Below are 13204 nucleotides of genomic sequence, written 5' to 3'. Positions count from 1 at the left end.
GATTCTCACGACCAATTCTTGAGCCATGACGGTTATGATGTAAGAACAGTTCTTATCATCAAGTTAAGCCGCAGACCCGCGGTGCCGGTGAGTTGTGAACCTGTAGCTAGTTTACAAGGGGTGCTGAGGAAAAAACTGAAAAAAGAAGTGAAGCAGCTGCGACTGAAGGAGGGTTGGCCAGGACGGTTGAAAGGAAAAAAATATCAACTCTGCCAAATTCCAGAAGCAAGAAAAAGCCCAAAATCTAACATTGACCCAGTGTAGGCAACAGAATTCTGGGGAGAGCACGAGAATTATACATTGTCTTCCCTGGTTGTATTGTTAAACATATTTGACTTGAGACTTATAGGCGGTAGGGTAACTGCACAAAATGGTGGCCGATTTCTATAAATTAAACCAGCTAATGGTAACGGGTACATTACATACAAAGCCCCTCTCAACCTTCTTTTTACCGCTTCCTAACTGTGATAATCAAAAGTCTGCTGTTCTTTCGCAATTTGATTTTCTAAATTTTACATCGCTTAAAGAATCAAGTCCTAATCTCTCAGAGTCAGTTTCCCCATATCTACTGCTGCTGCTGCTGCTGCTACTACTACTACTACTAGCTACCTTTCTACACTGTTTAGTGATGTCAGAATTCAAAAAAGGACCACTCACTTTGCCATCTGAATCTGCAAACCCGCGCCTATCCCCAATAGGTCGACCATCCCAAAGACCAGTGGTTTTGCTGGAACTTGAAGCGTACCGGTTTGAATCAGAGAGCGGCGAGTGCTTCGAACTCAAGGGTGAGGAAGAGGATGAGGAAGAAGTGTCAGAATCCGAAAAATTTCCCCAAGGGCTATTCCACCCACGTCCTGAATCACCGAATAAATAATCGGAGAAGTCATCGGTGCTGGTAGAATACCTAGTGCTATCAGTACTAGAAGAACCTCCATCAGAGCGGCCGCTGATAAGGGAAGAATTGTCACTTGATGAGTCCTCTTCCGAAATCCTTTGCAATGGCGGATAACTGGTAGAATTCTCTGGAGGATTAGAAGTGGGGAATTGAGCACCACTTGGATGTGTGGAAAAGGACTTTGATTTCAAATTGGTACTCTTTCCACTGATCCATGCAGGAATGGCTCTATGTTTGGGATCAGAAGATATTATTCTGTTCCTTATTAATCTTGGGGCTCTTGCCGAACACCTGCATGGTAGTTTAGTCAAAAGCTGAAACAATGAAAACTAGAAAAGTTATAGAACCAAAGAGGTCCAGACATCACCTTGAATAAAGAAGCATGTACGCCCCTTTCGCCAAGACATTTTCAAGTTCCACAGCAGTTACCTGTCCAACCATAGCCGACAAATTATTTATACTGGATATGAAATTACTAGAATATTCTGGTTATGCATTAAATAGATTAAAAAAAACAAATAATAGGACACCGAAACATGATACATGAAACAGGGCTAAATGGACCAGTATATACACTTTATAGTCCTTAGGGCTAAATGAGTACCAAAACTTAAAACACTCTGAAGCCTGTATGCTTGTCTGTGTTAAATACATTTTCCTTGAGTAAAACAAAAATGTAGTAGCCACATATATATTGATGTGCATAGACGTAATTAGTAAGGCAAATGCATCATAGCTGGGAATTCCTAAAATTAAATGCATTGCTATCCTACATATTGTTGAGAAGCACCACTAATCAGTAAAGTACTCAGATAAGCTCAAGACTTACAGTAGACAGCCTCGATAACAAGCTTAAGAAAATGAGAATGAAGTTGCAACCCTAATAAAAACAACAATTTTTCTATGAACATACCGTGCTATCATCAATCTTGAACCACTTGTTCTGCAAGTTCTTAACATAGCACACATAATGACCAGAAAATGCGGCATTCATGACATCCAAGTGAACAACCACCCCATAAAGCTTGTATATGGGTGATTTATCACTTGTACCACTCATGTAAGGCGCCAAGTCCAGAATTTCAGGAAACCGTACAGGCTTATTGATCTTCCCAAATTTCCCTGACTGTTTGAGGAAAAATAAAAACAATAAATATGAGAAAATACGTAAACTCTAAAACACCATTTAGTAAGAATCAATTACCTGAAATCGCTTCAATGCAATAGTAAGGACATTGGGAGCTTCCAGTATTGTCAACTTCTTTTTGGCCTTCTCATAAGATTTGCATCTGTGATTCATATAACAATGTAAAACATTTAAGTTGGTGCATGTCAAAGCCAATGATTTCATACAGATAGCAACTCCAATAAGGTATCAATAGTTATCCAAACTTTTAGGGAATATCAACGAGCAATCCAGAGGCAGATTACAAAATGGGTAAAGAGGGGAATAAAAAAAATTAATACGAGTTAACCATTCAAAATTCTTTGTAACTATCTCAAAATTTTGTCTTTCACGATTCATTATGCTGCACTACTAAAATAATGTGAGATTATTTTGCTAACCTTGCACACACTGAAAGTGTATGTGAGACAAGCATCACGGCACAAGAAAGAGAGTCTAGCATGATTTAAACTACATTTATAGAACAAACTTTTGATCTCTTAGGTGTAAAGGAATACTTTCCCTGGCATCTCATCTTAAGATATTGTTTTTTGTTTTCATCTATGTACCATTGAGTACACATTCTCTCTCCTTTCTCCAATATATATCCTCTATCTCTAAGTAGAAAAATGAAAAGTAAAGCAAAATGATTGTCAAAGGCGATTTACATTTTCTAATTATCTAATGCATCGGCAGAAGGACTTAACAGTTATAGCCTCATCAGCACACTTAACATATAGCTATTCTATTTTGTTCTTCTTTTTTCTTTTTCTTTTTTGGAGAAAATAAATATGTTACATATAGAAAATAGGTACTCTCAAAAGCTTTAAGAAACACATCTAACCTGCTACATTGGTATTTATTTTCACCATCTAAGACCTCAGTGCCAGTAAATTGCCGAAGAGCCTCTTCCAGGGTTCCTATGTCGCCCTCGATTTCAACAGTAAGATCCATCATTCTTTCTTGCCGCTCAGACTTGCCTTGGCACCTTGTGCATTTTATCTGAGGCCATAAAATATTATTTAAGTATTTTCCATTAACAATTGCATGGGAACAATCAAACAGCATCCAAACTCAGACCAAATACAACAGGAGCTTCCTTGGTTGTAAAATTTGTAATCATGGTAGGTAATACTATACATTACCTTCGATCGAAGGTAGCCTCCAAAGGTAAGGCCTATTAAAGTTGTTTCCTCTTTCAAAGACCGCGAAGCATTAACCCCAGCTTCCATAAGGCAAACGGATTGCATTGTGTCAATAGCATATCTGTGAATACAACTCATGAATTAAAAACAATGTTTTGATGGAAGAAAAGTACTAGTTTGACTAATGCAAAGACTTGGCTATAGGCTCCAGATACATAGAGAGCTAGCACACCTTAGAAATTCATGAGCATCTTCTTCTCTCCCATTACCAAGTTGACTTCCGATATTTCTTAACTGGGAAAGTATTCCAATAGGAGACAGTGGAGACTTCCCTTCCTTTGCCTTCAAAATTAGACATTCAAACTCACACATGAAACACCATTCCTTCTTTGCACCTGACAAGGAGTAAGACTCATCAATGAACTTTGCATAATACAAACAGCTAGTGGCATACTAAATAAAAGCTCAATAAAATCCATAATGGAGAGCATGCTTGAAAACATACAAGATTTAGAATGGAGTCCCTGAAGCAAATAAGCAGTCAGAGGCGGAGTAAATGCCAAGCATTGGAGGACTGCATTGGCATAGCAGCTGCACAATAGGAATAAAGATCCTGTTAGAAAGGGAATTGACAAAAATACAACAAACAAGGAAACCAACAAGAGAAACAAATCAACTTAGGATCTACATATAAGAAGTTTATATACCACTCAATAATCTATCTATTAGATAAACCTTGACAAACTGGGTTTATACTTTATATTATAAGACTCATTAAAGGATATCAGTCAAGGATGAATTGCATAACGTGATAACTCAGTAGAGAATACTCCTAGCGAGCAGTTCCTTTTCTGATAGCCCACCAATTAGAAAGACACTACTGGACCCATAAACATGCACATGAGCACGCATATACGTCAAGGCATGCTTCATTTACACATGCTCATATAGAATGCTTCAAGATATGTAATCACTCAATCATAAAACCAAACTAGATCTCAGTATATGCTCATGTGCCTTGCCAATCAGTGAACATGCAAGGGAAAATACAATGGTTGTAAACTTGTGCCAAGTGTTTGTTGTTAAATCTTTTTTCTGGGAAGGGGGGGAAAACACAAACTCAACAACACAGAAATTTGATGTCCTCCAATACCTAATATATCATTACAACATAAATTAAGATAGTTTTCGGGTGGTTGCAGAACAACCCAACTTTCTTATGTATGCCACGTTCCTATAAATACTTGCAGAAGTCTTATTTGCAAAAGATGGGCCATTTTTCAATAAATAAACAACCAGTTAATACAGTTCACACACATAGCAATCTTGCCAAATTCAGTAAATAATGTCGTTATCATACAGTATCTGGGCCATTCACAACTCTGGCACAGAAGACTAGTGGATGGTATTAGACCATACATATAACACTTAGTGATACTGACTACTATGCAACAAGACAAGTAATGATTTGTATCCACACATAGTTAATAGATGAGACTTCAAAAAGATCTACCCAGTCATATAGCTACTCAAGTTACGCATTCGGCTGAGGGCATGCCTGCCTAGGCGTCGCCTGTTTTCCAGAAAAAAAAAAAAGAACATATCCACAGAACTAGCATGCATGTTCTACTCTTTTTCAAACATGTCCACAGAACTAAATAGCAGATGCAGTTACCTGTTACCACAATTTGTAAGGCCAGAAGGTTGCAATTCCACCTTGTTCCAATTGTAAAGCTTGACAAATACTTCATACGGAAAGAGCTCCTGCAAACACAAGACAGATAATTAGCTACAATATACTGCAAGACAGTTTGAATATTAAAGGTGTATATTCATAATTATAGGATAAAATGTAAAACCTTCTCAGCATGTTTTCCCGCAATTTCACTCCCAACTCCCAAAGGATAGTGCTTTGAAATTTTAGGTCCTCTAAACTGATCGAAAACTTTAAATACAGAGGCCTTCGAGCCAGTCTTATCATTTGAAGATTTTGTAACCTGAGATGAAACAGTATCACTAGTCTCAACAGAATAACCATTTCCAGATTTTACACTTGGTACCGAGGAGCCTCTACCACCAGATGCAAGACAAGCATCAGAAACAGTGGATGACTGACAATCAGCTTCTCTAGACTTCAAAGTTCTACTGCAGTTATTAACATTATGATTCAACCTTTCTGAACTTGTAGGCACCACTCTACTAGAATGCAAAGCATCTGTACTTGAAACTCTTTTACTGCTAAGAGATTTATGATCATAAGAAGAGGAGAATGGCATGGATTTAGTTTCTCTGAAGTTGAAGGCATGTGAATCACTGCTAGGTCCACCATCATCATTATTCAACCCATCAAAGTTCAGGGATGGGGAGTTCCTGACCTTTGAAACATCTCCACTAGTCTTCACCAATAACTCAGCCCCAAATACAGACTTATTGGGCCCTGAAGAATCTGGAAGAGCATCATCCAATATACTGCCACTTGACTCAGAGTCTACTGTATGCTGGGGCAGAGCAGTGGATGAATCAAATGAAATGTGTAAGGAGGATCCAGAAGGAGCAATCTTGCTTTTACTAGCTACACAGGAACCGGACACATGATCATCACTCTCAGACTCAAAAGAATCGAGAGCTCTTCCCCAGAAATCAGAAGATGCTGTACAAGACTCGGTAGCTGGACCCTCCCTCGTGCCATTATGGTTCACACCTGAACAAGTGTTTGATATCTGCTCAGTCTCTCCATTATTGCAACTAGGTTTAACCTGATTTGACTTACTTGGTTTTGCAAATCCATCAACAGAATCAACCAAGCTAGCAAACTTTGGGGATAATGGCCTAGATTGATCGATTTGCTCCAGATTAAAGGAAGTCTGCAGCATGTCAAGGGTATCATTAGCAGATTGGTGCGCATCTGCTCTGTCAGGTTCAAATGAACTAACACTTTCACTGACAGAAACATCGTCTGAAGATCCACTACTGTTTGTAGAAGTGGAAAATCCAGAAAAAGAGGTAGCTGATGATCCAGAAGGAGAATTTGTATCTTTCCTATCGGCAAGATATTCATCTTCACTATCATCATCCTTTACACACTGAACCTCGGGAGGGCAACCAGGATTAGGAACTGCAGGTTCCTCAGAGAATTTTTCAGTTGACTGCCTAGCTTCAAACTTGTCAGCATTAGTTTCAAGATTTTTCTTGGTCACCTTCAGGCCTTCATCATTTTCCCCATCAACATTTGTATCAACTATGCGTGCAGGCTGGCAATTATACCTGTGACCTTGTCGCCAGTGAACAATTTGACATTTCCCAGAACTGAAACATTTGATGCAGGTGTCACACATCAATCTTGTAAAATATTATACCTATTATAAAAGCCTATGAGAGAGAGAGAGAGAGAGCATAATATGAAGAGGAGTGAGTGTGTGTGTGTTTGTGTGTCTGATGAACCTACAGTAGAACAAATGAGTGACATTATAATATTATTTTTAGTTTAAACTTATAGTTTAATCCTCTAGCTTAAAAAGTTTAGAACATTATAGCCTGTTAAGGTTGCCAATGCAGTCGAAAATTTACATGTCCCTCACTTTGGTTTACAGAAAATTTAATTTTGCTCCAATTTCACCAATGTAGAACCAATATGACGTAAAAGTGGAATTAGGCTATAATGAATGGTATACTTGTTCACTTGTGATCATTTTTTGTCAAGCAACAGGAGTTGGTTTATCTTTGGATCCTATAATGATAAAAGCAAACTATAGCTATAAATTTGTGGAAATTAGAACCACAGCGGCTTAGACAGTATTAAGCCTAAACTCCAAGGACCGAGAGTGTAGCTCGCCATGCAATCAACTGGTAAGGGTGTAGAAACAAGAAATTTGAAGCACTAAAGCTTGAACAGTCTCTATATGAACAAATAGGATAGTCGTTGAATAATACTAGCAATACAATTTTAAGCCTAGTCCATCATTTGATAAGCTCTATGAACACCTACCAGAATCATAACAATTAACAAACAAGTATGTATGTATTACCATCTTCAGCATTGGGAATCATAGCATTGTGCATCAATGGATAGCTTAACTAGAAAACAAAGTTAACATTAAACAACTCCACAAAATTTCTGATCAAATTAATTGGGGGTTGGCTACAAGGACATTTTTGATTCTGTGCTAAAGCCTTAATTTCTCTCTGGTGTTAATAGATGTGAAAAAGTTTCAACAAAATCTCTCAATTAGTAGGCTCTGCTCGACCGTCTAAAACTCCCCATATCCCAAATATGACACCAAAAGGCTATTTTATGTTCAGTTTTGTATATAGTGCATTTCTTCAATCAGAGCACCGGACTATCGTGAAAAGAAGGAACACAGAAAAAATTTACTCTCAGTAATCTCTAAATAGCTTCCTAATATTTTAGATTTTCCAAGGAATTGAAAGACAGAATCAAATTCACCATCAGACAAAAGAGAATTCCCAATCCAATCTTCTCCACCGCTTAACCTCATTCGAGCACAACAGATCAAAAAAGTGGGCGTCGCATTTCAAAAAATCCAGCGCATACACAGATATAAAATGTAACTATACAGAACAATACCACGCCAATTCATAGAATTGAAATTTCAAATTTGACGAACTCAAAATGACCAAAATCCAGGAAGAACAGAAATCACAGAATCACGTACCAGTACCGGACGGCCTTGCAGCGGGCACAGCGGGTGGTGGTGGGGCAGTAGCAGACGGCGCAATACGAATCCCTCTTCTCCGGAGCAAAAACGACGTCGTAACCAGTAGTGACCTCAAACTCGGCTCTAGCAGCTTCCTGTGATGCCAACACCAACAGCCTCTTGATCTCCTGACTTCTGGCAGCGGCGACGCGCCATTTGTGGCGAGCGACGAAGAATCCGATCACCGGCAGCAGGATGCAGGCCACCACCACCAGGCTCCGAAACCCTAGATCCACCGATACATGCATTTATCCTCGGCTGAATAACACGCGCATCCAAACAGAGCCCCAAACCCTAGGCTCCAATCGGACATAGATTTAGCAAAAATTGAGCCTGCGGAGCCAATCGGAGTCGGTCGGAAAGGGACGGAGGCGGTTGCGAAATTGCAGAGAGAAATTCCGGTGAGGGAAATCGGAGAAATGGAGAATGACGAAAATGGGGTTGGTTTGCTTGGAGAGTAGTGCTTGTGTGGCCGTTGAGGAGCTCTTCTTTTCGTGACGGTTTTTTTTTTTTTAATTTCCTTTTTTTTTTTTTGGGGGATTCGGACAATAATGAAGAAATCGTTTCAGATTTTAAGGCTTGTAAGATGTGAGAGAGAGAGAGAAGGAGAGGTAATCGGGAATATTAAATTGAATTTAAGGATTAATTAAATATTAATATTTATATTTTGTGTGGTTCGGTGAGAAAATTAATGAAGGAATTTCGCAGCATCGAGAAACGTGAATTCTTTGCTTTTTTTTGAAATATTCCGGTTGGAGGGGTCCGGTTCGGACCGGACGATGGTCCAGTTTGAGCTGGGCTTTGGAGGGATGCGTGGTGTCATATGTGAAGGAGAGTCAAAGAGGGGGGAGATGGACGGTGGAGATGGGTTGTTGGTGGATGATGATGGTTTACTCACCATTTTGGGATTTTGTCATATTTTGGAGAGGGGAAAATCCACATTTATGGGATTGGAAGTTCCACAAGTAACTGCCTTGCTAGGTATAAATCGGTGGAAAACTAGAAATAGACAAGATTTAAGGTGCATATATGATAATGATACGTGTACAATGAGTTGTAAATTTATAAGTTTAGTTTTGAGTTCAGTTACGTATTGGTATGAAATTTATAAATTTACCTAATGCATCAACTCTACCGACTTGATGGAGATGTCGAGATATACTTACAAGCTTTTAACTTTTACCTTTTGGAGTTTACCCTAGGCAATAGCGGAGATGTTGTCCAAATATAATGAAAAATAGTTTTGTAGTTTCGGAAATAGCAACATTTTGATTTAAGATCATTTTAGTACAATTTTGTCACTATCTTATATAATTTTGTCCAATAATCGAAAATCTCAATTTCTATACATCACTATCAAGAGTTGGGATCCAACTATTTATTTTTGTCATGTTCTTTCTTTATTTCAAAATTTCCATTCTCTAGTCTAGCATTATTTTAGGTCAAGTTACTAGAAAATACCTTCTTCTTTTTTTTGCCGCGTCCAAGTCATGAATTACTATTGCAATTTGGCAACCCCTGAATCAAATTTTGGCCCCTCTCATAATATTAGTGGCTATACCTTGTGACATAACTAAAGTTACTCTTTAACTAATATAGCTTTTGATTGTGATGAGAAGCCATTTCTAATTTTGACAAAAAACATAAGAATGCAACATAATCATAAAACTAATGCCAATAGCCCAATATTAGTTTTTAGTTTATTTTTCAATATTAGGTCGGTTAAATTAAATAATTAAATACCCAACTATTGTATTGTTGCAAAGGTGACTAGGATTACATTAGGCGTGGTCCAAGAAAACATAGAATAATGAATGGGCGTGTGTGTCTGGGTCAAATATGTATGCAAAATTTTCTATGGTATTTGCTCGAGTTCCACCATTTGGACTGAAAGCTTCAACAACCGGCGAGATATTAATAAGATAAGAAATGAGAAATTCATAGAAAATAATGGAGGATTGACTAAAACGAATGGAATATCTCATTTTTCTTTTTGAGTGGTAATTTTTTCTCAACGAGAGATGTCGTGTTTTGGGAATACAAAATTAGCTGAAAAGACTATAATGGAATATGACATGGAAAAGAATCAAATATAGTACACTTATTACAAGCAAAGAATTATTGGTGCCCCAAAATCTAAGCAATTATATGTTGTGAAATGCGTTCTGTTGCTACAAGCTAAGGTACCAGGTTTTGATTATTCTACATTTATATGTGTATTATATAATAAGACTAGTCTATAGTCTCAATAAGTGAACTTAATCTTATCCCTTCAACATTAGAATTCAACATTCTCGAAGTGTGCTATTAGGAATATATGTCACACATAGACGACCTTTTGAGCCATATTTCTTTGGAAAATTATTATCAGAAAGAGAAAATAAAAAAAACTTTTAGCCTTTTTTTTTTTTTTAATAAAGGGCTGGTGCGGCTGCCCTCAAGCCTTGATTAATGAAACAGTCAAATACAAGGGGAGGGGGGGGGACATTGAGCCTAAACCCCTGATTACAATAGACACTTAGAGTACATCCTAAAATAATATCATGAAACTCTACTAAACACTTGTATTCAAACAGGCACATACTAGCAAAGAACGCGCTCCAGACGGCTCTATTTGCTTCGCAACGGTGACACAACGGAAAGATTACTCGATCTGCAACTCGAATACAGCATAGCATAATTTCCATAATCACAGCTTTCCCACCATGTTGCCACTGAAAAATATATCCAGTGACACTTAGTCTCACCCTGCCACTAGGAGGTAGCGACCATTTGACGAAGCAAAGAACTCGCCGCCTACCTAGAGCAGACAAGGTACTTTTAGCCTTAATTAGTTAGCTATACTTTATTTTTTTTGAGTAAAATGAGGTCAACCCTTTATTGAAATTGAAAGGTTACAACGATACCATACCAATAGGCATAAAAAAGAAAATAAACAATGCGAAAGGAAAAGATGCAAAAATTGCCTCTGAAATACAAAGAATTAAAAATGCAAGAGCAGCAGCGTCGAAACGCAACGCTGATTTTACACTACGGATTGCAGCCGTGTAGTGAATTGAGTAGTCGGTGGTTTGACTACCCATCGAACTCCAACGCACAATTTGACAAAAATCAATTTGGCACCGGAATGAAGACACTCTCCCACCTAAAGATCGAAGCTGGCCAAGGGTGTCAGAACATGGCCATGTTGGCAGACGATCTTTCACGAACAGGTACCATAAGTGCAGCCCACCAAAGATAGTGGGCCATATACCAAGCCCAATCTCCACCCGGATCCCAGATCTAGACCCATGTGCCAAAACCACCCGGATCTGGAACCTTCTGCAGATCCGCCATCGTGATCCCTGATGGCCAGTCCACCACCACCGTCGGCTCGATCCTTGATCCCCAGCCCACCATCGACTTGGAGAAGTCGAAGAGAGAGTATGAATTAACCTGCACAAATAAGAGCAGAGGCCAGAATCACCATGAACCCATAAACCCCCAACAGTCGAACGTGAAGACCAGCCATCGTCACCATCAGCCAAAACACCACCGTGAGCGACCGCCGAATACCATGATTGGCCTTGCACTCCTTCAAGGCCAGAACTCAGAACCTTCGTCCCCGAGTCTCCGACCCTCAATCGGCCAAAATCCCGGCAAACCACCCCATAGCAGAAGGCAGGAAGAATGGCAAGAGACGGACCAAAGCCCGTGAATGACTCCATTGAAGTGGAGTAGATACAGGGAAGACCGATCTCAAAGGAGACGCCGCCGCCTCAAACCTTAGCAGAGCTAGGTCGAGAAGAAGAAAAAGATTAGTTCGTTAGCTATACTTAGCTTTGACCAAAAGATATCGTGCACTCGGCTTGAAGCACTTACACACTATATATTAGGGCAAGATCGTTGCATTTTAGTCATTTAGTTACATTTATTCAAATTAAATGATATCAGTTATAGCCCGAGGTTGAAAAAATTGATGGTAGGTATCCATGTGCACTCTCAATCTCTTCCATATTTTCCGCATTCTCTTCTATATTTTTATGGATTCAAATTTGCTCACCATCTTTGGTTAGGGTGGTATTACCACCATCCCATAAAATTTCACCACGTGTTACACAACATAACTATGGTTAACTTTTTAATAATCTATTATAATAAACTAATAATATTTATCTATACTATTATTAAGAGAAGAGGCTTTGTTAGCCAAAACTAAAAACTTTGACAGAAATAACCCTGAAATGTTAAAAAACTTTGAGAATTAATTAAATCACAAGGGCAATTCTGAAAATTACAAATTATATTTTTATTAAAAAAATAAACAAAAAAATTCCCACAACCCACTTTTGTCTCCCACTAACTTCTCTCTACAATAACTGTTTTAATCAATTATCTTTTTTTCTTTCTGAAAAAAAAAAAAAAAATACTTGCACATGCAGAGCTTGTGTGGAGGAAGACGAGAGAAATAAAAATTACTCTCTCTCATCCTTCGATTCTCAATTCTCAGAAACAGTAGCTTTTGAGTTCAGAGACGCAGACAAGACACACAAACAAGAACAGAACACAGATGGGGGTGATGGAGAAGCTCAAGATGTTCGTCGTACAAGAGCCTTTCGTCGCTACTTCTTGTCTCATCGCCGGCGTTGCTCGTTGAAGCTACGCGGGTCTTGGTTCTGTGCCCAAGTTCATCACTTTTCTTTATATAGGCATTCTGAAATTGTTGTACCAGTACCCATTTAGCTCTTTGTGCTTAATTATCTGGCTTAGGAAATCTAAGACTTGGACTCTGGTTTTGTTTTGGTAGCTTCAGCCTAGAAGACTAATGAGATGCTCATTTGGCCGGAACAACATAGCTATTTGAGTTCTAGGATTGGCAAACTCATTTGAAAATCGTAATTCTCAGAAACAGTTTTTTGGGAGTTTTCATCTTCCTCCCAGCAAATAAGGAATCAACGGGCATTTCCAGATATATTACTCAAAAGGATCGACAAAATACGCCTAGTCGATTGGAATTGAGAAAATTCTATCCCTGTTGTTACAAACATACGATTCACGGGGAGATAAAGAAATAGATCGAACCGGTCACTCGTGTAGAATAGCTGTAAATCTTATGTAATTATGATTCTTATTTATTTAGGTTATCATGTAATTATAGGAATGATTGTTTCCTATTAGGGTTAGACTACTCCTCTTGTCCTTGTATATATACCCCTTTGTGGGATGAATAGAATCATTATTGAAAACCCTAAATCAAAGTATTCTTTTCTACTTGGTATCAGAGCAGGTTCAATCATTTGAACTT

General features: G+C 38.5%; 1 protein-coding gene across 2 annotated transcripts; it reads right to left on the bottom strand.

The window, feature by feature from the left end:
- Window positions 1-358: 358 nt before the first annotated feature.
- On the bottom strand, window positions 359-8496 carry LOC133742115 (ubiquitin carboxyl-terminal hydrolase 16). 2 transcript variants are annotated; one of them, XM_062169799.1, is made up of 12 exons: window positions 7879-8496; window positions 5682-6511; window positions 5065-5651; window positions 4881-4969; window positions 3711-3796; window positions 3438-3600; window positions 3206-3326; window positions 2905-3062; window positions 2100-2184; window positions 1809-2021; window positions 1263-1324; window positions 359-1186 (listed from the first exon to the last, which is right to left on the bottom strand). In XM_062169799.1, exons 1-12 carry the CDS (start codon window positions 8166-8168, stop codon window positions 472-474), a joined length of 3399 nt encoding a protein of 1132 aa, XP_062025783.1. In that variant the 5' UTR covers window positions 8169-8496; the 3' UTR covers window positions 359-471. The 2 variants fall into 2 exon arrangements, with proteins under 2 accessions (XP_062025783.1, XP_062025782.1); XM_062169798.1 differs by having other exon boundaries at window positions 5065-6511.
- Between the last annotated feature and the right edge of the window lie 4708 nt (window positions 8497-13204).

Source organism: Rosa rugosa, chromosome 4, assembly GCF_958449725.1.
Source record: "Rosa rugosa chromosome 4, drRosRugo1.1, whole genome shotgun sequence".
NCBI classification, from domain to species: Eukaryota; Viridiplantae; Streptophyta; class Magnoliopsida; order Rosales; family Rosaceae; genus Rosa; species Rosa rugosa.
Note: the sequence above shows the minus strand (reverse complement) of the source record. Positions and strands in the feature narration are given on the sequence as shown.

Bases quoted from the DNA above. Each gene is read 5' to 3' on its own strand.
- LOC133742115 (XM_062169798.1), bottom strand. From the start codon at position 8,168: ATGCATGTATCGGTGGATCTAGGGTTTCGGAGCCTGGTGGTGGTGGCC. The intron at 3,797-4,880 runs GTAACTGCATCT...CCTATTGTGCAG, and splicing joins CTTACAAATTGTGGTAACAG to CTGCTATGCCAATGCAGTCC. The intron at 3,601-3,710 runs GTATGTTTTCAA...ACTCCTTGTCAG, and splicing joins GGGACTCCATTCTAAATCTT to GTGCAAAGAAGGAATGGTGT.